The sequence below is a fragment of the Pezoporus wallicus genome, unplaced genomic scaffold (genome assembly GCF_028554395.1).
Source record: "Pezoporus wallicus isolate ANWC-B61680 ecotype Strahan unplaced genomic scaffold, APGP_CSIRO_Pwel_v1 contig_2025, whole genome shotgun sequence".
NCBI lineage: Eukaryota > Metazoa > Chordata > Aves > Psittaciformes > Psittacidae > Pezoporus > Pezoporus wallicus.
The window spans coordinates 3,781,930-3,809,535 of record NW_026640253.1 but is presented as its reverse complement, the minus strand read 5'-3'; the positions used below and the strand labels follow the sequence as shown (position 1 = coordinate 3,809,535).

The window sequence follows — 27,606 nt, the reverse complement described above, 5'->3', positions numbered from 1 at the left end:
ATGGACGGGACAGCAGATGAACCTGCAGGTCTGCTCTGACACTGGTGATTGGTCTGCTTCGAGTAGGAGGTTGGGCTGGGTAACAATCCAGGGGTCCCTGCCACCCTGTGTTTTGTGGTAATTCATGGAGGTGATGCTGAGGTTCAGTAACATGCAAAGCCAAGCAAGCAAGCAAGATGTGGAAACATAATGAACAATTACATTAGCATTAGGCCACAAAGGCGTGTTGATGGATGGCAGTTGTGTTCACATGCCTGTACATATGCTGGGGTTTGCCTGCTCCTGCTGAATTAAGCTAGAAGTGAAAAGATGTAATTCTCCATCTCAAGAGATATCCAGCCTGCTTGAAATATTTATAGTTGTTAAAGTTTCTCTGTTCAGAACAGGCCAAAAAGATTGGTGTGCTTTGGATGAGTGTGTCTCTATTCATATTTTGGAAAATGCCTGCATCTTAAATTACCTTCTGCAGCCTGCTATGAAGAGTGTAGTGCCAGAGAAGGGCCTTTACCATTTGTAAAATGATACATCATGCTGATTTTGTATTTGTCATCTGATTTTGAAAAAATTAGCACAAACAGAGGAGAGAATGTTTCCTACTTTAAATCTGTTCGGTTATCTGTGAACAGTTTATGAATCCAGTTGGCCTGCAGTGAATCTGGGAGCAATTCTTTGGACAAAACACTTAGCGTATTTTGTATTATTATCACTGAAAACAAGTGATCTTTTGAACTATCCACTTTGAGAGGTTGTTCACTGGCTAGATGAAAAGAAAAAAAAAACAAAATACATGCACATTGCAGGGTATTAAGAGAGGTCTGAAAACAACACTATTTGCTGTTAAATGAAAACTTTCATCAGGGTGAAGAGGAATTACTTGGAATTGATATTGAACTGTAAATTATTTCTGGAGGGCAAATACAGTGGGGAACGATCAGTTCTGCCCCACAGCTTTTATTGGTAAGTCATTGCTCAACAGCTCACTTCACAGAGAAGAGAAACTAAAAAAATTACTCATAGAATCATAGCATGCTTTGAGTTGCAAGGGACCCTAAAGCCATCTAGTTCTGAACCCCCTGCCAGGGGCACGGACACCTTCCACTAGAGCAGGTTGCCCCAAGTCCAGTTCAACCTGGCCTTGAACACTACCAGGGATGGGGCATTCACAACTTCTCAGAGCAACCCATTCCGGTGCCTCACCACCCTCACAGTGACTAATTTCTTCCTTGTACCTAACCTAAATGTACTCTCTTTCAGCTTAAAACCATTTCGCCTTGGCCTGTCCCTAAATGCCCTTGTGAATTTCTTGTTAGTCTCCTTTAGGTACTGGAAGGCTCTTCTAAGGTCTCACCAGAACTTTCTCTTCTCCTTGCTGAACATGCCTGACTCTCTCAGCCTGTCTTCACAGGAGAGGTGCTCCAGTCCCTCTGATGATCTTTGTGGCTGTCCTCCAGACCTGCTCCAATGGGTCCAGAATTCTTGTTCTCTCTGATGCATTTGCAGGGGGGCTTAGTGGTTCAGCAGGTGAAGTCTGAAAAGCTTGGTCATCACTCCCATTTTCTTCCTTATGGGGCCTTCAGGTGGATATAATGCTGTACTCCCAACTATCAGCCTTCACTTCGCTAACATCCTGCACCAGAACTCCACATCCTGGGGGAAGGTAAGAACTCTCCTGCATAGGAAGCACCATGTTTGCAGCCTGCCAGAGTGCATGTGTTGGTGGCAGCAACAAGCACATCCTCAGCAGTAGTGCTGGCTGCAACCATTCTCTTTGGCAGGGGAGGAAGCCACAGCCTTGCCAAGCCTGACAGAAGGGAAGTGTCCAGCTCACAGGAGGGAGAGCAATGGTATGCTGCGGTGGCAGGAAGGTCTGCTGCAAAGAGCAGTTGTCCAGCTGTGACAGTCTCCCGCAAGAAATCTAGGGCATGTTTAAAGTTGATTTCGTTTTGCATCTGTCAGAGGTAGACTCAGGAGCCCTGCTCTGTCCCTGGGGCCTTTGTTGAGAGAGTCAAATGGATATCAGGGGTATGCTGGAGCAGAGCTAAGCCCAACAGCACACAGCTGTTTTACCATCGTAGAAAATCCAGCTTAAAAAGAGGAATTTTTCCTTGTTGATTTGTACGATTTTCTTTGGAGATGGATGGTCCTCTGGGCTCTCTGCTTTTGCACTCATCTGTTAAAAAGCCCCATTTGGGGACATCCCAGTTCTCCCAGCCAAGAAAAGCTGGATTCTGCTCCTGGCTTGCTCAGAAGTGGTTGCTCAAGAGCAAAATGAAGTATTCCTGTCAGGAATTGGAGGCACAACATCCAATGTGCTCCTGGGGTCAAAGAAATAGGTCTTAGGCTGGAAGAGAAATCCTCTGCATGGCAGTACATTACGTCAGTACAGAAAGGGACCATCCAATTTTGCATTCCAATATGAGACACAGCAGCAGGTGATATGTTCACCAATATGCAAGTTTAATAAACTTCCTGTTCAACTTGTGGACAGAATAAATAGTTCCAAGATGTCTGCTTAACAAAGCCAAATTGTGCACCTCTCTGTATTGCAACTAAAACCACTACAGTTAAGGGACTGTCAACATTTCCCATCTGGATGGATGATTTAGCTGCTTTGCTTCATATCAGGGCTAACTTGGCATTTGACTTACCAAGTTCTGCTACAAGATGCTGTTTTACTGATTATAATGTGTTCAGTGGCTACGTCATTCTTAGGCTTGGAGAAGGAGTTTTAAGCAGCATTGGAGTAGAAGAAAAATGAATATTAAAAAATATAATTTTGCAAATCCCTGGAGAATGAAAAGAAACTTAGAGACAGATGTACACAGAGTTGGGAGAAGGCAAACATTTCCCCTCTCCTTGCTTTTATCTTTGAAAAGGTCCATGGGATTGAACTATTACTTATTAGTGTCTGGCCCCCCTGCAACTTTCTGTTCCATACTGGATGTGCAGTGTTTGTATGGAAAGCAAATTTATTTCACTGTGTAATAAGATTTGAATGCAAACATTTAATTAACATTAACTGTTCAGAAGCATTGCTTAAACAAAAGTTAACCTTTCTGTGCCAAAGTTAAATGAAGCTTTGAAACTGAAGGTTATTTTTTTTGTTTCTTTGACCAGCACCATGGATTGATGTGCTGTTGATGCAAACACTTTCTCAGGTTTCACGTGTGGAAGTCTATGATGGAAGAATAGCTTCATTAATTTGGCCCATACTGATTCAGTTGAATGCTAATATTTTGACCATATTCCCTAGGAAATATTCTTCCTGCTGCACAAACTTGGAAAATGTGGCCATCCCTCTGGTGTTAGCCACATTTATGACAAACTTTCAGAAAGATATTTCACACGTAAATACATGACTCTTGGTTTTTAACACTTTCCATATCAGAAAGAGGTAAAATGTGTAAAAAAACACTCATTGTAAAATTTGTAAAAAAACCTAATTGAAATGTGGTTTTTGAGTGATCCTTTCTGTCCCTTTTTTTAGTACCCTGAGATTTATATTTCTGTGTGCCCTGTAACCCAGGAAAGACAAGGTTGTGAGTCCTATGCACAGCTGACTTCGCCTGAGCTGATGCAGTTTTGAACCTTGAGTCTCAGCACAGAGGATAAGGATGCACATCTACAAAGGTATTTAAGCAGCCAACTCCTTTAATGCCTTTGTGTGTCTAAAGCCATGGAGTGGATCCACCAGCCTCTAGTAAGTAGGTATGTGGAGAAGCTGGACATCGGTTACATATCAACTGACCCCCATAGTCTAACTCAGTAATCACTGAGGTAGAATCTTCCTGGTTATCTCAAGGAGGAGGAAACTGGGCTAGGAATTATGCTTTGTTAAAATACAATACAAATTCCTAACCCAGTTTTCAGTCAGGAGAGTATGTTATTGTTAAACAATTGCTACCACTTCGTGGAAGCTTATTTTCTGCGCCTTAAGGGAAATTGAATTAAGTGACCTTTTATTTTAAAACACTGCTCTTTCCTGTCACTGATGAAGCAATAACGATTACAGAACATGGGATTTTCTGGGAGTTAGTTGCTTGTTCTCATTCATATGAATTTTGCTGCCTCTATTTGAATCTTATCTATAGTACTCCCTGAGGCAGGCCACTAGAGACTGATTTCCCTGGGGACTCCAGGCTGGCCACTAAGACAAGAAGAAAGGCATGTCCCATAGCTTCAGAAGTTAGTGCTAGAGCTGCAATAGACCTGATGAATAGGGCTGTGCATGATGGTAGCTGAGGTTTGGGGTATACTGTATCCATGGGCTGTTGCTGACATCCAGAGCAGCTGCTTCTTCTACATAGAGAACTGCTTCTGTTACTAACCAGCCCAGAAACCATAATGTTCACAAGTGGTGCTAGTTCACCGTCTAGTCCATGCCTTTCTACGCTCATTACAGCTCAGCAAATGCAGAGATTTGAATCTAACATGACGAGAAGTGTCAGAATTGGGGATTAATTCTCTGTGAAATAATTTCCATGATGGGATGCTGCCAGGAAGCTTGACTCTGCATTCCTTTGACACCCCAGATTCCCACAAACTGCAAGGAGAGGACTCTGTGGGCAAGGAGTGCGGCATGAGCTTGTAAACTTTTCAGCTACAGATATCTTAATACATAAGTGGGATGCTCTCAAGAGCTTGCTGTGCCAGAAAGGTGATCCTTCTAGGACTGGGACCATTTATAGAATACTGATTTTTAGTGTAGAGAACGGTTTTATAACTGATTTCTATAAATGTAAAATACCAGGCCAGTTAAGCTTGAAAGTGCTGACAGAGTCTTAATTAAATCAGCGTGAACAATATCAGGCTTGCATAACTCTGTTTCCATCAAAAGCAGCAGAAATGATGATTTTTTTTTCTTTGTCCCTTGTAAGAGATGAAGTTCTGACAGCTTGTTCCCATTTCCCAGTACTGCTGGTTCATTAATTTGTCCATAAGTCTGATCTTTCTACTCCACTCCCATTTCCCTTCGGTTCCTTGTTTTTCTTCCTTAGCGTTGACATTTTGGCTCATTCCCTACAATACTGTGTATTGGCTACAGGGAGTTCAAGTGTGCCTTTCCTGTAACCCTTCTGTCCCTCCATTTAGTGGCAGAGGGTACACTGCTGCAGTCCTTCAACAAGGGTGGATTTTGCAAAACACTGACTACCAAGAGCTTGTATTTGGTATTCAGCACTTTTTTTTTTCATTTGGAGACCAAATCCCTGGGCAAATCTGTCATTTAAGCACAGTAGAAATTCAACATTCAAGTACACTGCTAAGCCAGGGCTGCTCCAACATGCTGGCAGTCCACATGACTTCTCTGAAATGGGTGCTGATTAATTACTGGGTACGTAAGAGTTAAAGGTAATGTAATGTCTGGTCTTGCTGTCAGTCTACCCATCTGCTACCTGTCTGCCCATGCACAGAGGGGACTGCTTGCATGCCAGCCTTTGAGTCATGCAGCAAGACAAGGGCAGCCACACATGCGAAGGAGCACAAGCTAGGGCAAAGTCTGCTTTCTGCACGAATGAGGGGCAAAAATACTGGTAGTAGATCTCTTCTTTCTCTTGTTTCAATACCTGCAATTCAAGACCCACCAAAGGAGTTGTTACCTGAGGTGAAGGCAGGAAATACTCGTGCGATTTTTGCAACTTCAGCCTCTTGAACTTCTCCCCAGGGGACAATGCAGTTTGCCTGTCTCTATCTAAACAGCTTTGGCTTTATGCTTAAATGCTTCATTAAATTTCACAAAACTACTCACATCTCCAGCACTGCGGAACAGACAAGCAGGGAGAGGAGTTTAGTGCATATAACAAGCTGGAACACAACTGAAAAAGACTTAAAACCTGTGATCAACTTGGTAGCACACAGGGATCACCAAAGGTGGTCACAAAGGTTGACTTGAATTCTGTGCTGGCTTTCTCTACTGCCTTCTTAATCCTATTTACATCCTTGATGGCTTGATCAAACCTTCAGCTCTTGTGAGTGTTGTTAGTATCTTCAGGAAACATGTGGATCAAGTTCTCAGGGTCTTGAAAGTGCCACAATGTAATAAAATCTTATTTCTTAGACTTCAGATCATCATCTTGTCTGTTCTCCATTTAGTGCCATGTTGGTTTGTGTTCAGAATCAGCCCTCATGATATAGAATGCAAATAAATAGGTTTTGTGGAAGACTACTAGAAGATTGTAATCTTCTGGTCTTATCTCTCATTCCAGACATATCCTCAAATGACTTGTTCTGTCTTCTCTTTCTATTTCACAATGTAAGCATTTCACAGAGGAGGTGACATCTTTCAGTGCTTTAGCATTTCATCTCCCTATGCCTTCACATTTTTTTCCACTTTCTCATCTGGATGTTACCAACTTAATTAAACTGCACAATGACTCTAAAAATACAAACTCTGGCAAAGGCTAAGGAGGATGTTTCTTGGCATCTGGTCATTGTTTTGCCTTGGGCCCATAGCTTCGCTTGCCTCTCTCAGTACTGAACCCATGCTTGTGTTTAAGGATAACAGCTCCAAGCATGATTATATCACAGTTTCTGTGTGTGCTTTCAGGAGGGTTTAATGCTGTATATATTGTCCATTATAACCATATTTCCAGACAATAGCTGGCTGCAGAATACAGTGCAATAAAGCAGTAGCAAATCTTGTTCCTGTTCATTCCCTGTCATTATATTTAGGTTCCAATGAGTTGGTTTAAGAGCACATAGGAGAAAAAAAAAAAAAACACAATGGGCTCAAAGCAATGGCTGCAAATGTAAGCAGTTTTCTTAGTCCATAAGCAAAGATGACATGGCCTCTAGCTGAGTTCTGTGATATTTTCCCATCTGAATCTGTCTGCCAAAGCAGCATAAGCTTACCTAATCATGCAGTTGACTAACCATGTTGATTTGACTGGACCAGCTTCCAGTGAAGGAGAATAAGTGCAGCAGCTATCATCTTTCTGTGTGGGATTTCAGGTAAATTTCTGCAGCTCAATGTGCCTTGCAAGTATGAGCAAGCAGAGTCTTTTGAGAGCGAAGGAAGTTTCTCATTCTTGCTGTCAGACTGTCAGACCTGTTTTCCACAAGCAATACTACAATGCTAATTACTTCTGTAGCAGAGCAATTTTTCGTGATTTACTTTTCTTCTATAAGCATTGTTAGTAGTTGAAAGAGTCAAATTCCATTCAACATTGAGCATAAGTGACTTTGCCTCAGTTTCCTGTTTTGTTGAAGATATAGCTGATATTTAAAGAGTTGGGAAGTCATGTTCCTTGAAAGACCTTTCCTTTGAATTTCTGTGAACAAACATCTTTGATTTCTGAGTGCCATGTGCCAGCAAAATCCTGAAACCATGCTGAAGGCATGTTATTGCCACATAGATGCATGGGTCAGAACCATCTTTTGCATGACTAGAAAGTATCTAATCTTGCCTCAAATTGTACTACTGGTTCCTAGAAATACTCTTGCTACAAGATAAGCAAAATTATGTAATCATGTGATGTCCACTGGGTATTCTGGATTGAATGAAATTGTCCTTGTGTACCATGGGAATAGTCATAGAATAAAAATTCAAGATAGGCTAATCATAACATAAACATTTATCAAAGTTTCCAGCTAGGACATCTGGGAAAACTATGGAGCACAATGCTAAAAAGAAAAGGTGTGTCCATCCTGACCGTGGAAGGCTCTTACATTAGAGTGGCCAGCACCCTTTTTTGAGGAGAAATGCCTTCTTTCATTTGGCCAGCATTAATTAAGGACATGATTTCCCAGCCAGTCCACTCTTGGGCTTGAAGGTGAGCTGATGAAGCAACCTGCTGGGTGGCCGGATTTGTTCCTAGGGAAAGGCATCATAGAAATTCTTGGTGCCTGGGTAAGGATTTAGAGCGTTGTCTCCTGTTTGTCTTCATCAATGTTTAAATTAATTGTGTGGAGAACAGAGCCTTGAGTTTATATGCAATCTACAGGTATCTGGATGAGAAGATTCTCCTGCTGAAGCAGTCTTTATGCTTTGCATTAATGTAAACAGTGCGTTTAGAAATGTATTGTCTGTGGCAGATCTGACATCACAACCAAATTCTTTAAAATAAATTTTTAGGGGCAATCGTATGTCAGCTGCTTAGCACTGAAATGTATGGAATGGAATTAAGCAAACCTTTTCTTAATTAAAAAATGAAAATGGATTCTGAACTTTATCTAAGGGTCACTTTGGGATGATTTCTAGACAGAAAAAATCTTGGCTTTCTGGCAGGACAGCTGTGAGGGAGTGTTCTCTTCATTAGAACACAATTTGTCCAAGAAAATAACGTTCCAAGTCCTAATCAATTTAGATGAAAACTTGCTGGACAGAATTCAAGCAGGCCAGTTATGGAGTCTCATAAAGCCAAACCCACATGTCTCAGTGGGCAAGAGGCAAGATAATCTTAGCTCACAATGGAATGTTTAAATTTATACAGCTAAGACACTGACATAGGCACAAGGTTTGGTTCTTTTGTGTTTTGTTTTTTAACTAGAAACATGTGAAGAATTAGAAATTTTAATGAGAGGGAATGTCCCTTTAAGATGCAATCACTCATGGTGAATGGACTGTGGCCAGATTCATTCTTGCTTTAGCATCTATAGAAAGATTTTTTGGAAAGGACCAGTTTCCAAAACACTAGAAACATAGGTGTGCCTCTAAATGACGGTCCTTGGCATCACAGGCTCTTGCACAGTTTTATAATTCCCAGCTGTATAAAGATTATTTTTTAATGAACTGCTTCAGCAGTGGAAATTCAGCAGTTTGGAGAAGCTGTTGCACAGTTGGCCCTTGGGAAGGTGACACCATGCACGGCATTGTTCAGCCATTAAATATAAGCTCTTTATGATGACACATCACTACTGAGCACAGAAAACCCAGGATAACACACCCCCAACCTTCTGGTGTTAATGGTAACTATTTCAGGGTTTGCTTTTCTGTCATTCAGTTAGTTTCTCCATTATTGCAGCTAGCATTTCAGGTTGCAAAAGGGTACTTAAATAACTTTCAGATTTGCAGGTCCATGCTAGAAATTCTCGTGAGGATGAGATATAACCTGAGCAATCTTTAACCTGGCGAGTATTTCATTTCTTAACTTGAAATGGTTTTATAACTTGCAGAGTCTTAGCCAAGGTTAATCTCCACTACAGTCATGAATCAAGTATGTCTTTCGCAGTAACTGTCAATGCTTGGTAGATAGCCACAGCAATGAGTTGATGTCTGAAGTGCCAGCTTACATCTCCCTCTTTGCTAGTGAATCCTCTGCTCTCCTGCATCCATTGCTGGGAAGTTACAAACATGCCATTTCTCCCATGTCATCATTCTCTTCTTGCACGTGACGACCTCCACTGGCTCCAGGAAAAAAAAAAAAGAAACAAACAAAAACAACAATTTTTTTCTAGCTGCAACTCGCTCTTGTCTACAGGACAGTTACACACTTGTTATTTACTCACCAGCCCTCTCTGTCCGGGGACCAAGACCTGAGTCAGGAGCTGTCTTTTTCTCATCATGACTCCTGTGATTTCTAGGGGTAGTGAAACATCCCCTCTGCTGGACCTCCTCCTTCTCTCAAAAAGCACCATCCGCAACACCACTCATGCACCTGCGTCCACCTCTTGACTCAAAGGGCAATCTACCCACATGACTGGGGCTGGATGTGAAAGAAAAGGATCATACAGTATTGTTAAGCAACTTGTGGTTAAAGTCAAAAACTCTGGAGACTCCCTGACTACTGTAAAACGCCAACAGTTCGTTGTCCCACAGCCTCTTCCTTCCTTCACACCCCACTCCGCCAAGTTGGCCACCTGAGACTCTGCTCATTGCTCTTGTTTTCCCTGGCTCTTTTCACTTGTTTACTTAAAAATCTCTTTCCCTCCCCTTCTCTTCATTTGAATTTCTTGCAGGAGGGTCCTATAAGGACACCTACTTTAATCAGAATTTCCTGTGAGTTAATAGGCAGCTTTTTTGGCTTGGTTTGGTTTGGTTTTGAATGTTTTGAAATAAAAATACAATAATTTCTTAAATGCTGCTTTCCAAAACTCCGCTTTAAACCAAACACTTTTCTTACAGAAAGTAACGGTTTTAAAGACTCAGTTTAAAAGACAAACTCTGTACCGAGAAAGAGAAGGAATACTTTGAATGCAGCAGGACAGCCTGTCACCCAAGAGAAAACGGTCGACACGCTGCTGAAGCTGACTGCATATTTTCATTTTCAAAAAGCACTCAAGACTAAAACCACCTGTGAGTGACTCTAGCCTCTCCAGCTGATTTAGTAGGACCTAGAGCAGAGTGTCCTGTCAAAAGGCACGCTTATTTTCACAGGGCAAATGAATCAGTTTTTATGTGGCAGGGCTACAGCTCGTTGGGATGAACTCGTTAAAACTTTGTAAAACAAACTGTGAGAGGTGCAATATTTCATTATTCAAACTGGGAGAATAGACAGGCATCCTATGGAAAAGTGAGTCATAATCTCTGTGGTACATTCTGTTCATTCTTTTATAACAAACATGAGTGTTTGTTTGCTAAGTCCATTAGCATCCAGCTATAAACTTGATTAGGAGGACAAGTTCCTCAGCCTGCCGCTGGGTTAGCATGTGTATTGCCGTTTGGTCGCTCTGTTGTATAACAGCACCAGTCATGTCAGACTGCCGTTCCAAAAGGAAATAACAGCACTTTCCTCGTTTATTTCAAGTCCATCAAAAATTTCTATTAAGGACATCAAAGCAATGACTCGAATACTTTCCATGCTTTCTGAATGACTCACCTTTTAAAGAAACTGCTGGGAAATAAGGCACCACTAAGGTTCCTTAATTTCAGGGTTTGAAACTTTTAAGAACCTCATGGAAAATAGTCAGAACAAGAAGCCACAAACCCACCTTCTCATAAAACCCTTCTCCATATTTTATATATTAGTATTAATTTCTGTGCTACTAGTTTGAGTTGTTTTACAACCTGCATGCCAGAAGATAAAAGAGCTCATTAGTCTAGCTTTGTGACTGTGGAAGGTAAGTTAATTGATCAAGTGTATTTATTGCTACCATTGATGGAGGATGATGGCCAAGGGAACAACTTTTAAATAGGATGATGATTGGCTTCATCTAAAACTAGTAGCAAAATAAGGGGTTGTCTGCTGGAGACAAAGGGACTTCTGGGAAGTTTCTATGCAGCATAAATAGCATTTTCGAAATCTGACTCTTGCCTGGTTGTAAGAATGGGCAAAGTTTCCAAATTTTTAAATGCTTGCTGCATTTCTAATGACTGTTGATGGGGTGGGAGGCATTGCTGCTGACTTCAGTGGGAAGAGACTTGGAGATTTGCCATGGGTTAGGAACTTTTCAGGTTATAGCTTGAAGTGTTTCATCTATTTCCATAGAATCACTTGCTTATCACAATTATTTGCCCAGCACAGTGCTCCAGGAAGTGAGGTTACTATCTTGCAACACCTGAAAGGAAGGGCTGAGGACAATGAGTATCCACTGTTAGGCTCTGGAATTCCAGCTTCTGGAGTGCATGATGGTACCCTTAAGACTGCTCATCTTGCTGACCTTTTTCTTCCACCTTCTATCCACATTTCACCAGAGCAGTGGCATGCAGTTGCAGACACACTCTAGCACAGGATGGAGCATGCATTGAAAACCTGTGGAGTAACAGCATGAGACTACAGGTAAAATAGCTGCTTCACTCCCCAGACCAAACTTACGTTGAGACACTCAAGTAGAAAATACAGAGTCTTTTGTCTTTTTACCATGGCAAATATCTGGTGATAGTTTTAGAGCTTCTTTCTGTCTCTGATAATAATTTTTTTAAATACATTTATCTTCAAGGTATCCAATTATTAAAGTCCATTCCTCCATTAAAGTCTCTTATTGCAGGTGTTTTTAGCAGTCAGGGAATAAGTCTGTATTGTCCTTCCTCAAGATCTCTTCAAGCCATTGTTCACTGAAGTGGAGAAATGCTTCAGAGCCATGTCAGATGCCTTCAGCATGCAGCCATGTGGATGAGCTGGCCCCAGGAGCCAGTCCAGTTCCAGGTTCCCAGAAAGATGTCTCACACCTCTCACAGTGTATCAGCAGTAGAAGGCTCTCCTCACCCACTGCAGCACCTCAAGTTACCTCTGTGAGTCATTCACTCTATAGGAAATCTCGTAACTATAAATGGGATATTTAATAAACCTGAGTTTTTTAATCTTTAGGTGCCCATAGCTATTCACAAAAAAAAAATACACAGTCCAGCATGATCAGCTACATGCTGGGAAAAAAATACATAGCTTTGAAACACTGTGCTTGAGCAGGGTCAGGAGGTCTCAGTGGGTTCTCTGGCAGAAATGAACAGTTGGCATCATATTTTTCTCAGTAAAATACAAGAAGTTTATCTAGTAATAGAGCCTTTTGAAGGCAGAGCAGTCTGAAGTCTTGTAATACCCCCTGCATACACAGGGTTGTGTTGCAGGTGAAAACATCACGCTTAAGAAATGAAGGCTTAATTTCTGCTATTTATCCCTTACTTTTCCCTGCCAGTAACTGTCATCTTCTTATTGTGGAAATTGTCACCCTGTGGACATGTGGTTGAAGTGGTTTGGGGGTTTGGGCTTAGTTTGTTGGGGGTTGTTGTTTTATCTGCTCTCCCTGGAGAAAGGGATGCTGTATATGTGTGGCTGCCTAGACCAAAACCGGGGATGTTGGGAACTGGAGGTCCCAGTCTTTGCTGTGCCAGTCCTGGTGACGCGTGGATGCGTAAGTCTATTTAGTATGTGCCCCTGCAAGAAATACATCTGCAAGCATGACATGATATCTGTGGGTGCAGGAGTATCTCTTTGGGAATTCCAGTGTTTGGTTTGCTGGCAATATTGCTCCAGTGAATAGCTTTTTGTTGCTTCCCACCTCAGATGGTTTATCTGTGCAATGGAAATTGGGCACTTCCTAGCAAAACCAGGTCTAAATTTTGAATTATTCATAGCTTTTTGCATACCCTTGGCTGGAGCATAAGCTGCAAATCTGTGAAGATGCACACCAACATTTCTGTGGTTTAAGCATTAGGGAACCCCCTTTTCCAAAGACACTGCTGTATGTTTTGTGGCAAGTCTGTGTTCAGCCCTTCAGTCCCCAGGCGTACAGTCTCAGCACCTAGACCTCATGACCCCTTCCTGTGTGCAGACCCATGTTTTTATTTTGTAGAATCTGCTCTGCTGGGGGCTGCAGACTCAGAGCTAGGAAGGTGCCTCTCATCTGCTGTGTCTTTGAGGTGCAGAAAGCAGCATCTAGCATATCTAGACTCCATAAACTATCAGGGCATAACCATAACAGGTACAGGTAACAGCCCCACCCCCAGCACTGCCCTCACCCATGCCACAGCCACACTCTGCACACAAGGCCCTTCACTGCCAGGGCTGTGGGCATGCACAAGGCCTCCCAAACAGGCTGGAAGGTTGGCTGGGTCACCCCATGCCTCTTGGTAACAGGCTCCAGTGCTTTGCCATCAGCTCCCAGGAGGCTGTGACATTTGAGCTTACACTGGCTGCCCCAGTGCAGGGAGGTCAAACAAATTGAATTGCTCTTCAAATTAGCTGGATGCAGCTTTGATCGCTGTCCATTTGAGATCTTGTGTGTTTTAGCTGGAAAAATGCACGCCACGTTCCAGCCACCTCCTCCAGCCAGGGGAGCGGTGATGCCACTGGCAAATGCGTGCGCTTGCTGAGAGTTACTTAGCTGGAAAGTTATCACTGAAGCATGTCCTCTATCGAGAACAATCTCAGCTTCACTGGGCCTATCTCTTACAGATGTTAATTCCCTGCTATTATCTTTACAAGTTCCAACAGCATAGTAAGCTGCAGTAAAGAGAGGGGATATGTTCAATTTAAGCAATGAGATTACTATGTTCTGAATAAATCCACTTTTATTAATAATTACCTCTCTGCCATGACTTTAAATTCAAACAGCTGGACAGCCTCTGCTCGTTATTAATTTCCTTGGATCCTTTGGCATGAAGCCCTCAATTCCTGTGATGTAATGGTATAAAAAGTTGGCTCCTGCCTGAGCTTCCACCCACAAGTTCTAAATTTGGAACATGGCAAATTTCTGCAAATTCCAGAGACAGGCTATGCTCAAGACGTGCTGATGCCTCCAGTCCCATCCTATTGCACCAAACAACAAGACTGTGTGCTTTTTATAACTGGGATCATAAACATGACTCAGATGCACATGTTGTCTATGTAAGCACTTGGGGTTGGCTATCACTTTATGGCACTGGGAGAAAGCCAAGCCAAATAAAAATTGTTTTGAGTAAATATTACATTTCTAGAGCATGAATAACTTTTCTCTTCAGCCAGCATGTCACTAATGGGAATAAGGAAGAAGTCGGGGTGGGGGAAAGCAGTAACTAAATCATCCCACTAAACACAGTCTGCAGCAAGACCTGTTGTTTCGACTCGTCTGGGGTGTAATATCCTAGATAATTCATAGCAGGTCTCAGCAAGGCCACAAGTGACAGAAGTAAAAATAGCTATATAGTTTAGCGCCATGCTGCTGCACAGCTTTCTCTTGGGTGGGATCTCCACCAGTGGTATGTAAAACAGGCAACCAAAGAACCAAGTGTCCTTCTCTCCCCCGCTCCCAAACGTGCAGAGGCTCAAGCATGTGGATTGCTCCACAGAGATCAGTGTTGCGACTCACATGCTCAGTGCTAAGCGCGTGCACATGTCTATTCAGGATTCAGGCCAAAAGGAAGGATGAGTTTTTCATCCTGTGACTTTGGGACCCTGGGGGATGTCTGCATTGCAGAACACGGGAAAACAGAAAATGAGTCCACATGCAGCTTTGTGCTGCTGCACCAGAAGGTGAAGCAGCTTATTGGCAGCTCTCTGCGGCAGTGATAGGACATCCCACCACCAGCAGACACCATGCAGGGCTGGTTCATCATGGCTGTTGGCTCTGCTCCAGTACTTCCAGCAAGCTGGTATGTCTCAGCTCCTCCTCACCCCCCAAAAATATAATCACTCCTGCCCTTGAGCAGGACTCAGCAGCATCTGAAGTGCTTCACCTACCTGAAATGCAAAGGGATAAAAGCAGTTTTATTTCTGTTAGAAAGTATCAGGAACCATTTCCCAATAAAAGGAATCTTAAAGCCTCCCCAAAACAATAGCCAGGAAGAAAAGCAAGAGTCTAGCTTTGAAAATCATTGGTAGCTTTCCCGTTTTCCTAGTAGGCATATAATCCTGAGCATTTTGCATTCCTGTGTGTTTTTGCATATCTGGTAAGTGCTTTCCTGAACTTTGCTGTCTTGTCTTTTTTTATAGGAAGAAAACCTGGCTTTAAAAGAGGAGCTCAGACAGGAAAGCAGCAATGTTCCAAGGGAATTTCCAAGTCAAGCAGGAGAGCAACTGGCTTCTCAAAGAGATCCCTAAAACATTCAGCTACGCAGTTGGAGCAGGTGAGTGGGAAGGCGTCAAGAGCACTCGACATTCTTATGTCCCAGCCATCCCTATCAAGTGTCTGAAGAGCTTTTCTGTGCAGTGGGCTGGACTAGGGCTTGCAGATAAAATGTTTTAAGGGCTGTGAGCCCTGCAATAACAGCAACAGCCCTGACGTCAGCAGACCTGTACCTCCAGGGACTAGCACTGAGAAATCAGTGCTGATCTGCCTAGCGAAGGCAGATTTGACTGTGCTTCCAGGATCTGGGCGATTAAGTCTTTTTCCATGCCTTGCAAGCTGCCAGTGGTCATTTTCTGCCAGGATAGCAGCTCAAGCAGTGTGTGAGGGACTGGCTCCCTCCCCTTTGTAAAATTCTCTGAATTTTACAATTCAGAGAAATTTTTGTAATATAAGAAAGTGTTTTTACGTGTTGGAGCTTCTAAATTGTTAAAACAGTTGGAAAATCCTAATTGCCATTAGTAGACAAGAAAAAAAAACAGTGAAGAAAACATTTTGCAGAATGCAGAATTAACAAAATTGGGATCTGAGGATCAGTTTCCAAGACCTAAAACATTTTCAAGGCGTCCTCTTGTACATGCAGGTTTAACACAAATAGTCAAGTCTTCAACAAGTGATTTGCACCTACCTGCAAAACTTGCTGCTCAGAGTTGCTTTAAGCTCTGAAAATTGTCCAGAGACACAATGTCCAGGTCAGTCATGTTTAGATTTAATCCAGGATCTTTCTGGGTCTCCATATGCAAAAGGGAGAGAAAAACCTACCTGGGATTGATTCAGCAGCCTGAATTAGAGATGATGAAGGAAGGCTTGGCTGGAGCACAGTATGGCTTTATGACTACTGGCTTAATTTTCCTGACACTTTGTGGGTAGCTGTGTGGTGGTTTAGCTTCAGTTAATTAGAGAGCTAAAGGCTGCTTCAATTTGTGGTTGTTACCCAAGAGCTCACAGGGCGCTTTCTGGCTGCCAGGGATCAGGCCTGAAGGTGGAGGAGCCAAAGGTGATTCTGTGAGGGGCTGGTAGGGAGTGGTGCCAGAGGCCTCTGGCCATGCAGGAGTTTCCCTGGTACACATGGCCCTTTCCAAGGCCTCATGTAGCGATTTCTGATTTGCACCTTGTGGACACAGATTGCAGTTTATCATGGTATTGCTTAAAAAAAAACTCTCTTTTTAGGGAATAGCTAAGTATTTTGCAAATGTTTGTGAGCTTTTTTAATGGGTAAATATCACTCATGTTTCATCAATGAGCAGCTGAGGCATAAGGAGGTTGAGGGACCTAGCAAAGGTGATAGCAAGTCAAATTGTTTGGAATTTTGCAGCTCCGAAATATCATCTTTGTAGAACAGGAAACCCTCTCAGGAGTAGTAGGTTTTCCTTAAAACAACAGTTCAAACCTGTCGATCTTGATATATCAGGAAAAGGAGGAATGTAGAAAATGTGAGAGTTAGCTTAGTCTCTCTTGAACTAAACCACCAGGTTCATGTTCCTATGGAGAAACAAATACCCTGCAGGCATCGTGGTGTCTTTAGTTTTTGGAAGTTGAAAACTCCCCCTTTTGGTGTCTGAGCTAAGACAAAAACAGGGATTTTCTGGGCCAGCAAAAGGTTTCTAGAGTAAAAACCCTCCAATCCCACTTCTCAAGAGTTTATGACGTGAGCAGTTGAGCTAATGTAATCACACTTAGCCTCCCCGACGTTTCAAAATTGGATTAAATTTCATAAGTTGTTGAGGGAAAATGTTACCCAACAGAGCAACTGTATGACTCTCAGATAAGCGTCAGGCCTTTGCAGCTATGGGTGCGGGCCCTGGTTTCAGTCACCTGAATAATTCAGGGTAACCAGTATGTCCAGAGCAGAGGAGGGGATGGGATGCATCGCTGCTGCTCAGCCTTTGCAGCCACGTGGAAGCCCACCAAGCTGTAATGACTGGGTATGCTGACAGTCTTATCCTTTGTAATCTCCTTGGTCCTCTGTTGTTTTGTTTTGTTTTTTACTTTTCTTTGGCAAGGTAAGTCACCCAAACCCTAAAAAAAGGGTTTGGTTGGGTGTTACGTGTGCCTCCCTTGCGAAGGACGAGTGGGTTTTTCCTCCTGCAGTAGCAGTGTGCTGCTGCACGTACACAGGTGACGCAGCTCCAAGCATGCTACCAGCTCAGCTGTAAAAGCCCCGGGTAGTGCCGCATCTGTGTGAATCCGCCTTTCAAAACAGGATCCTCAGAAGTGATTAATTACAGCCTGCAGCCCGGGCGCTTCGCTCCGGTGAGCAGCCCGAGAGCCGTGCGGCGGTGTCCGGCTGCCATCTGCCGTTCGACTCTCGGCGGGGGCCACGGCCCGGCAGGGACGCACGAAGCATCCCCCAAGTCACCCCGGCCCGACGACAGGGCGGTTGAAGTGGCAATCTCTGGTCTCCGTCTAAGCCGCGAGCAAATCCTGCTCAGACTCACCAGGCCCCCCCGCCACGGTATCTCCGGCATTCCTGCGGCAGATCTGGTATTTCTTATTGTTCTCCCCGTCTCTGGGGGAGCAGCTGCTGCTGCCTGACCGGCCTGCCGGGGCAGGAGCTGGCGGAGCCCTGTGCTGCGGGTCCCAGAACTAGCCGGGGGCTTTGGAAAAATCGTGTCAGTCTTCTCGCCCGGCTTCGGCAAGCTGGGAGTCGGGGCTCATCAGGAGGGGCAAGATAGACATGAGAAAAGAACGGAAAACTGGAAGAGCAGCGAGTGGTCGTGCAGCACCACTCTGCTGGAGGTGCTGTGGGCTCGGCACAGGAGCTTCCTGCTAAAATAGCTGCGCCAGTCTACAGCAGCAGAGTACGCCTAGTCTGCCGGGTGGTAAACGCGTGCAAACTGGCGCACCGTCGGCTGCGTGGCTGGGCCACCAGTAGCAGTGACTGGTCCGAACAGATTGCGCAGGGGAGGCAGAGCTGCATAAGAAGCTGGGCAGAACGGGACCCTGCTCTGCACAGACGGCAATGCCGGGGAGCAGCCCGGCCCGGCCCGGCAAGGGCGTTCGGCACCCGTCGTGGTTTTCCTTTTCCCTGCTCGTTTGGTGAGCTGTTCTGCCAAGCTGGTTCTAGTACCGCGCCCCATGCTTGTGCCCAGCCCTTGGCTGCCCAGCCCTTGGAAATATGATTTCAAGGAATATACACTCTGGATTTTCTCCTGCCGGGGGGGAAGGATATGCTGGCTGGGGGTGGCCTGAGAGCAGCTGTGGGTTTGATTCTTGCCATCTGTAATGGTGACAGTTAATGGAGCATGCGGAAGCATGGGCAGACAAGTTTCTTTTGCAAGCAGGGCCATGCACAGCTGTGCCGTGAGACGAGGCTTGGGGTGATGGTTCTTTCTGCCCAACTACCTCCTCAAGATGTTTCATGGGCCAGCAGAGACCTCCTTGGGCATTATGCAGCCCTCATGGTAATTTTCTTCATGGCTTGGAAAGAGTAAATGCCCCAGTGCATCACTGGCAAAAAAAAAAGTGGCTGGGAAAACACAACCTCAGGCTGTTCCAAATGCAAAATCTCATTCCCGGCTGTGCTTTGAGAGGGACTTTCTAAAGGTGTTTAAGCAGAGCCTGAATAGTTTTGACCTTAAATAGCTTTTTAAGTGTCGGGTTTTGGTTGGTTGGTTGGTTTTTCTTTTTTAGTCAGGACTGAGGAACCAGCACTCCAGAGGACCTGGACCTCCCCAGCACTCACATGCTGTGTTGGGGCTGAGAAGCACAAGCTTTGTTAGAGTGGAAAGAGAAACCCCTATGCTCTGGTAGGCATTGAAACAGCTAACGCACACCAACACCGAAGAAGCCTGGCTGCTTTTGAAACTATCTTGTGTCACTGCTTGAGTTTTTAATCCCGTCTGAGGGGTATACATGCTAGTGTATGTGTTCAAATTACACTTGTTGGCCATGTTGGGTGAAAGGACACGAGTGCAGCTGTGGGCAAGAGTAGCCAACACAGGCCTGTGCGAATCACACTCAAGCATCCACACAAACACACAGGTAAGTTCCCCATGGTGAAATCTACATTGCCCGAGGAAATCACTGCTGTGTGCTGAGGAAACAGGCAGCAACAGGAATAACAGCAGGTTATTTGAGCGTTTGCACAAATATATTATTAGACCAGATTCTGTAAAAGCTGTTTGCATGCTGTAGCCATGGCAAGTAGCTGTATTAATTAGTAATTGTATTAGTAACAGTGTATAAAGCTGGTGCTAGATCAAGCTCCTAGATGAAGATGGCCAGTGGGGAAAAGTGGAGTGCAACTGTTCTGGGGTTTGAAATATTATTTTTTTCCCTTTCTGAAGTGTTAACCACAGGCATTTCCATCGTTCGAAGGAAGTGCACTTTTGACATAGCCAGAAAGCCACTTCATAAAACAGCGCTTCTCTGCACTTTCACTTCCCTGGGGTTTCCAAGTAGTTGAAGTTCATAGTGAGGCTCAATGCATGAAAGTCACTATAGTCTCTAAATTCATGTAAAGTCCCAAACTTTGTGGGTTTTTTGGAACTCATGGCCACATGAGCAGGAACAGGAATCCTCAGGCCATGCTGTCTGTATGGCTGCTCACCTGGCCAGGCAGGGAGCCACAGGGTGTTCCAAACCACAGGCTGGACTCTTCCCACCCCTACTATGTCTCCCCTCCCCCTTTTGTGACTTGAAGGGATGAGTTTGGGTCCCGCTCCCAAAAGGGGGTGTATGTGGGAGCTGGCACATTGCACATCCTTCTCTCAGCCTCCGGGATTTTTATCCTGCAAGTCAATGAACACTGTTCAGAGGAATGAAGAAAAACAGGACTGGGGAGAAGGATGCACAAGGCAGCTGGGAAAGCACTATTTTCAGGTAAGTAACCTTCCTTACACGTGTTTTCCTTGCCCTGCTTTACTCCCGTTAGGAAAGCTGTATGACAGCCCAGACTTTGTGCTGCAGCTTAAGAGCTTGCTGGGTGATGCATCCAGATGTCTTTCTGTGGTGCAGGGAGGGGGGATTGGAAAATATGCCTGGCTTAGCTTCAAGCCTCTGTGCATAATTTTATCCCAGGCCAGTGGTAACACTTGTGTTGTAAAATCCTTTTTCCTAGGCTCACGGAACAGCTCTGGGATCAGATATACTGTCTCTGGGATAACAGAACCAAATTGGCTCATGAACTCCAGGACAACATGCTACAACAACAGCAGTGAGATAATTGTAACACATCAGGAGACCCGGTTCACTTCACGTTTTGCCAGCCCTTGTACAGCATTGTACTTCTCTGTTTCGCAGACAGGTGCTGCAGTTGTTGGAGGGGAATGAAGCTGGCGGGTGATTTTCACAGTCTCGGGACACGTTCGCAGGGTAATGAAACCCTGTTAGCGAGGGAAGCTGCGGCGCTTCGGGGCTGAGGCACCACCAGATGGCAGCTGGAGTCCAGGTATGAGGCAGCCCCAGAACTAGGCTCTTGCTCCTGCCTACTGCCTCCCCCCGGCCACCGGCATGGCACCGGGACGAAAAAGATTGTGCGCGTGAGGAGATTCACATTGTCAAATAAGCAGCATCGTGCAGGCAGCGTTGGAAAGTCCCTAACCGATGCGTGGGGCAACTAAAATCTTGCTAGTGTTGTGGGAGAGTTTCATTGTTAGAGATGACAGCTAATTCTTCTAATTCACTTCTAATTCCTTTTTTTAGTGCCCTTTGCTTTATGGACAAATCATTACCTCTTCCTGAAGCAGCCAGCAGCATGGGTATCCCTTTTCCTGGCCAAGCACCACTTTCATCAACAATCGTTTGTGTAATTGTTTCACCTATTGGAGATAAAAATCAGAGCAGTTATTTTCAGGTCACTTTTACTGAAGCGGATGGTGCAGCCAGGGTTCCTGCTGGCCTGTGTGATCAAACAGCTGCTTCCTGCGGGGGGGTTGAATGTCCCATCCCCCCACCCTGGGGTACAGATATTGTACTGACACACTGCTGCTTTCCTATGCAGGTTTTGCTTTTGTGGCTGTTGATGCAGGACAGTTAACAGACATGGTATGTGTTGCTGGAACCAGGCCTGTTAGAGTTTGGGAATGTGTGAACAAGTACGCAAGTCTCATAAGTCAGCTTCATAAAATGGTCACAGGGTGGAAAAAAAAATCCTGTTTTAGGACTAAAATACCCAAACATGGTACTGTGCTATTGGTTTACAGGCCTGTTCCACCACCAGCAGCAAGTGAACCTTACTCATTTGGTGGAAAAACCCAGTGGCTGAGCCCTCCAGTGCATCTCCTTGGGGGTCAAGAACAGCAGACACAGCTCTCCACTGGCCTCTGCATAGCTGAGGCAGCTGCACAGGTAAGGCACTAGGACTTTACACGGCTCCTCCAGTGGAACAGAGACGTCCAGAGCAGCATGTCACTCTCACCACTAGCAACCTGACTGGTTTCTTGGCATAAGAGAGTGCTGTGACCCTTGGCTTCACAGGAAATCACATGGCACCAGGGGTACAGTTTTCCATGCTGCACTGCTTCATAAAGTGTGGTGATGCTGACTCACAGCTCTCCCATCTCTTTGAATGCTGTGTTTAGTGAGGCTTTAAAGGGCTTATTCTGAAGTGGCATTTTTTCTCAAAATGCGGTAAGTTTGTTTTTAACCAACCTCTTCCCCCACTTTTACCTCACACAAAGCTTTCTGAATGTGTCAGATTAAGCTGGGACAACAAAGCTAAAACCAGACTTTCTCATTTCATCTTCTAGTAGTGACTAAGAAAAACTCCAGAGGTACACAGATGACATTTTAATGAAGGGCTGTTGTGCCTGCAGAGGCACATGTCTGTGTGTTCTAGGGTCCTCTCATGCTGCAGACGTGTTTCCCCATTAGCTTGCTGGCACAACAGGTCTGCCCTTGTCCCAGTGTAGCGCTCCATTAGTGTAGACCCAACATCTGGTGTGCTTTGTGTTTCAGCAGACAGCTAAACTGCACCCTCAGTATAAGTGTCATTGAGCAATGCTGCCTGCAGTAGCTGAGCATCACTGTTTTGTATCAAGGTGTACTGAGTATCAACATCTAAAGTAGTACTGGTACTATCTGTTACCGCTGCCTAATAAATATTATGGCTTTAATCCAAATCCCACTGATCAGACCATTAGAAGTATATTTCTTCCATCAAAGTGATACTTTCCATACCACAGTTACTGGATAGTAAACTCCAGTAACCCAAAAGAAACAAATGCAAAAAAAGACATTAATTAAGAAATGTAAATGACTTTATATTACTTTATTAAACAGCCAGTTCTAAAGAACAGTAAAAAAACCATGAAAACATGCATCATTTGGTGTTCTTAAAAAACATCTGTCCAAAGTAAAGACTGTAAGAAAAATTAAAGTTTAGCCCCAACACACCTTCTGCTCTCCAGATAAAGGATGTCTGGTAGTTATAAATACTGTTCTGTCTCCTTTAGCAAAGTTTAACAACACATACATTAGTATTTCTATTATAGGTTGGGCTGGGGTTGGGTTTTTGTTTCATATTTCTTCTGTAAACATGGTAAATTTAAAAACTGCGTTGTTAGCAAGCTTTAAGGACTCCTGTTTTCCTGTACAGTAAATACAAATAGGAAGATCCTGAACTTTCTTTCCAGTCTAATCAGCGCTTCACTTATGGAAATATTTAAGATTTCAATTAGTATAAAAATACAACCAGAGAATAAATGTCTGAGAGAGAAGATTCAGTATTTGAGTGAGTCTTAGTTAACAGGCAAATAAAATGCGTTGACTTCCAAAGCTGAAGATCACTTCTGTACAGCTTCTGCCCTTCTGAGACTCAAGTATCACAAATGCACTGGTTATACATATGAAACATTCACTTCTTATTTACTAAAAATAATTTAACATTTAGCTGGACTAAAAAGCAGGTGCTAAAAGATGGATGCCCACGTTCGGTGTGCATAAAGGCCAAAGTTGATGAACAGGCTACACCAAGGGACATCTGCTCTTCAGGAGGGGGACTTAGTTCTCAAAGTGTCTGTACAATTTAGCAAGAATACTACTTTATTTAGCAATAGACTGACTTCTTGTTTGGTGTGGGAGATCTACAGAGCAAAATCACAGACTTGTTCCTTTTCCCTACAGAGACAAAAATAACTGGCTTGGTCCCTGGAGAGAATTCTGAGGCAGAGCAGGCAGCTCTTTGGGAAGCCTTGTCACTGGAAATGCCAAAGTTGTTTTACCAATGGGAATTAATATTTTTCTAAAGCAGTTTTGCTACACATTTCTCATTTTTATCTAAAATTTAAATGTCAAATTTAAGTTTTCCTCTTGATTTTTTTTTAATTTTCCTCCCAATTTTAGAGTCAGACAAAAGCAGTGCATCTGAATGAGTGGTGTGTTATGATGGAATTTCTTGCACAAACATTGCCTTGATGCAGATAACATTTGGCTTGTGTGTGTTATCATCTTCCATTCATGGCCCCCAGAAATTTGTGATTTTAAAATGCATCTTTTACACTACCATAAGAACTCTCAAAGGTTTTTTAGCACTTCTCAAGTATGAAACGGTACAAGAGCAATCTTGTTTTAGAGCACCATTTTGTACCTGCCTACTTCTAGTTTTTTTGTTTGGATTCCTGAAAACAAAGGAAAATTGGACACAGAATCTGACCAGTCAGCAGGTATCCAATGAAGCCAGTCTACCCTTGCTAGGGAAGAACGTGTCTGAGCACTCAGCACCGTGTGAAGAGCAACAGCTGGACAGGGCAAAACCAAAAGATGACTAAATGGAAGGAAAGGTAATGAAAGGTAATGCTCTCTCCAAGTTGGACAGAACCTCCAGGCTGATTTATCCTGGGTTTAAATTATACTCACTGAAGCAATGAAACAATTGCTTCCCTCACTTGTTGGAATGCAGTGATGCTGCTTGAGCAGTTAGGTACTGTCAGATGGTTACAGGCTAGTAGAGAAACAACTCTGTCACAAGCTACACTTACTTAAATAAAAATCTTCAGTTGGAAAGTTTTGTATAAAAGAACAGAATTTCTGGAAACATGAGGGAAAACAGCAACTACTGTCAGACACCACAGTGTAATTACTGAGCTCTGAGTAGACACTCCTATGTGGTAAACAGTATTTCCTTTGTGGAAAGGCCCAACCTGCTGAGCAAGCTAAGATCTTTGTAAGCGAGAAGCTGCTCTGTGCAAAGCACAATGGAGGAAGGCGGGCTTCTATTCATGGATAATCCATCAGCTAAAGTCATTACTCAGAAGTGGCTTTCTTCCCTTTCCAGCTCTTTTGTCTTTGCTCAAGTTCAGCTTCAGTGAAGGCAGCCGGGCCCCAGTTTGTGATCAAGTGAGGATTCTTGGAGCCTGGAAGACAGAGTGCAATACTTGAAACAGGTGTTTCTGATGGGACATTGCTCACCCACCACTCCAGGGACAGGCCATGTCACCACAGGATAATTTGGTAAGGGCTGTCCCTTCTGTGACCCGAAACCCTCTCAAAGGTGACCGGAGGAGCTCCCTGAGTAGGTGCTTAGTGTGAGAAGCTGTCAACTGCTGCAATCTTTTGCATCCTTATCTCCCAACTCCCCCCCAACAATAGCTCTATCTTAGTAAACCCCTTTTCTTCTTGCCTTTAGAGATGTCCTTGAAAGAAATTGATCTCTCCAGCAGTGTATTACACAGCCACTTTCCTCTGGGCTGGCACACTATTAATTAAGCTTTTCCCCAGAATCAAATATTTTAGCTAATATTACTTGATGTTTTTGGCAGTTAGCATTTACGCTAACTGTATTAAATACCCAAAGGATGTAATGTTAAGGTTGATCCTTGCTTTATTTAAAATAAATAAATAAATAGTAATAGCATTAAGACTACTACTACTAATAATGTTATAGTAGAGCCAGTAGAGGTAAAGACTTGAAAGTTACCATCAGTACTTCTCACAAATGTGGTATTTACAGCCTGGCATGAAACCAGTAACCTACAGGGAAAAAGACACACTTCACTAAATCACTAGGTGATCTACGCATATGAGATATAATGAAAAAATGATTTTGGTAACTCTTATGTTAAGAACTTACCTGGCTCTATTAGTCGAATTAATCCCTCATGATGAGCTACTTTATCTTTCCAACTCTTGGTGTTATTAGCTGCTGTTTCCAACTTTTTCTTAACCTCCTGAAATAAGACACAGTCCATTTGAAAACAAGAACAACTTTACTGTTAATATAGAAAGAAAAAACCTCCTTGAAAATCTCAACACAGAACCAGGCTAATTCAGCCAGCACTCCATTTAGGAGAACTTCACTTCTAACTATCCTAAGTCATTTAGCTGCTGCTGGCTGTATAAAAGTAAATTGTCAAACCAGAACCCCAAAGTAACTCATTTTTACAAGATTCTGTAGCTGTGCAAGTAAGGGTAGCCCTCATGAAGACTGAAAACATAAACTGTAGTTTTCAAACAGAAAGATGCACTTTTTGTTCCAAACTAAGACCAGCTACTGGGTATATCTCAACTATTAGAAATCATGAAATGTAAGCTAGGAAAAGATGACTGCAGTTACACCCAAGCAAGAAAGGTGTTCCTCAGTCTAAACTAGCCTTTTGGTGAATTCTAGAGAAGGCCAGAATGTTTAATCATTTCTAAAATAATGAGTCAACAACCACAGTGACTGACTCCATCATTTAATTTTGTGGATTTGTTTGTTTGGAGCTTTTTTGGGGGTGGGGGTGGGGTGTTGGGTTTTTTTTTTTTTTATGTCTATTGTATTCAGCAGCTCCTTTGGAGCAGTAAATGATGTTTCACATACAAAAAGACTGAGATGTCATCTAAAAAACAGGAAAGTTAGCCAAAAGCAATCTGAGGACGGTGTTAGATGTAACACCAACACAGTAAGTTGTGAAGTACCCAGAACTCCCCCACCTGGGCCCATGCTTGCAGTCACTGCAGCATTTGTATTCTGTGCCAGATGAGACAGCTCACTACCTTGTCCTTCACAGAGCTAACCCCAATGGCACGGAGACAGCATAAACACACTCCCTAGTTAAACAGAAATCTAGTCATGTTTTGTTTCCTGACCTAAATACACACAGGATCAACACCTCCCCAGCCCTAGAAAGTATGCAGCACTTCACACTCCATAATGGAGTCTGACTCTTATTTCTTCCATGAATGCAGCTACTGGCCTTCACCAAAACCAACAGAGCAGAGAAGGGGCCTGCCATTTAGACCACAAGGCACTGCTACATACTGAGAATCTAAGCTAATTCCTAGCTATCCTTGACATGAGTTCAGTGCTTGAATACTTGTTCGAGGAGTAAGGGCCTACAGGAGCACATTGGGTTTTCGTCTGTAAAAGCTAGAATTGCCCTATGACATCATCAGAATGCTGTAAGAATACTTAAAAAGCATAAGGCATTTAGTTATGACAGCAACAGAACTGCTTAAGAAGTTAATCTGCACTAGAAGACAAATAGTATACAGAGTATTTCAGGGTATGACTGAGCTGGCTTGCATGCAAATTGAGACAAAAGAATACAGGAGGTGGTGTGTCTGAAACACCTCCCTTTCTTCAAATGTAACTACTGGTTTAAACCAAAAAAACCCAACATGTAACTATCCTACCTGTTGTTATCATTTTTGTGCCACACTAATTGCTAAAGAATAATCATACTGATGAACTTCAAATTCAGTTAAGCTACTGAACACCCAGCTAAGTATAAGAGGCTGATGAACAGAACAGCTCACCTCATATTGCTCAAGGGCTTCCTTCCTTTCCAGTTCAAGTTGTTTCAGCTGCTGCATAGCAACTTGAAGAGCCTGTTCCTTTATCATTCTCTGGTTTTCTAGCTCTTGTTTCTCTGCTTCTGTCATCTGAATGGTCTGTTGCTGCTGTAAGTGCCATTTTTCCAGTTCAGCTCTCTTTGCTGACTCCTCTTCCAATAACCTACAATGGGGATTGCAGTTTTAACCGCACTTCAAAGTAAGTTGTATCCATTATGTAGCATACACATAGGCAACCAAGATAAGTATTTTCTATTCCCCACCCCACCCCCTTGGGAAGCAGGGAAAAAAGTTATTGCTTGTTGGCTTGTCTTCAATATAAATCTGAAAATCATGCCAGCAGTGCAAGCAGTCTGACTACTACAAAGGGCTATTCAGAAAATTTAGTCAATAATGCACATACACAACACTGAAAACCACAGAAGAAACAAGCATGCATAAGTCAGTTACTCTAATTGTCTTAAGAGGCCTGAATAT

General features: G+C 43.4%; 1 protein-coding gene and 1 long non-coding RNA gene across 3 annotated transcripts in view; one reads left to right on the top strand and one right to left on the bottom strand.

Annotated features, from left to right (window-relative positions):
- Positions 1-3,497: 3,497 nt before the first annotated feature.
- Positions 3,498-21,711, top strand: LOC130604032 (uncharacterized). Its single transcript, XR_008973354.1, has 5 exons — positions 3,498-3,630; positions 10,061-11,654; positions 11,863-12,106; positions 15,282-15,415; positions 21,561-21,711. It is a non-coding gene; the product is annotated as an uncharacterized LOC130604032 (long non-coding RNA).
- A 2,570-nt stretch (positions 21,712-24,281) lies between these two features.
- SWAP70 (switching B cell complex subunit SWAP70) overlaps positions 24,282-27,606 on the bottom strand; it is a 50,811-nt gene continuing 47,486 nt past the window's right edge. For both annotated transcript variants that reach the window (XM_057418160.1, XM_057418161.1), the window contains 3 exons: positions 27,094-27,292; positions 25,427-25,523; positions 24,282-24,710 (listed from right to left, as the gene is read on the bottom strand). In XM_057418160.1, coding sequence (XP_057274143.1) covers positions 24,601-24,710; positions 25,427-25,523; positions 27,094-27,292 — 406 coding nt within the window. In that variant the 3' untranslated portion in view covers positions 24,282-24,600. The remainder of the gene's footprint in view (positions 24,711-25,426; positions 25,524-27,093; positions 27,293-27,606) is intronic.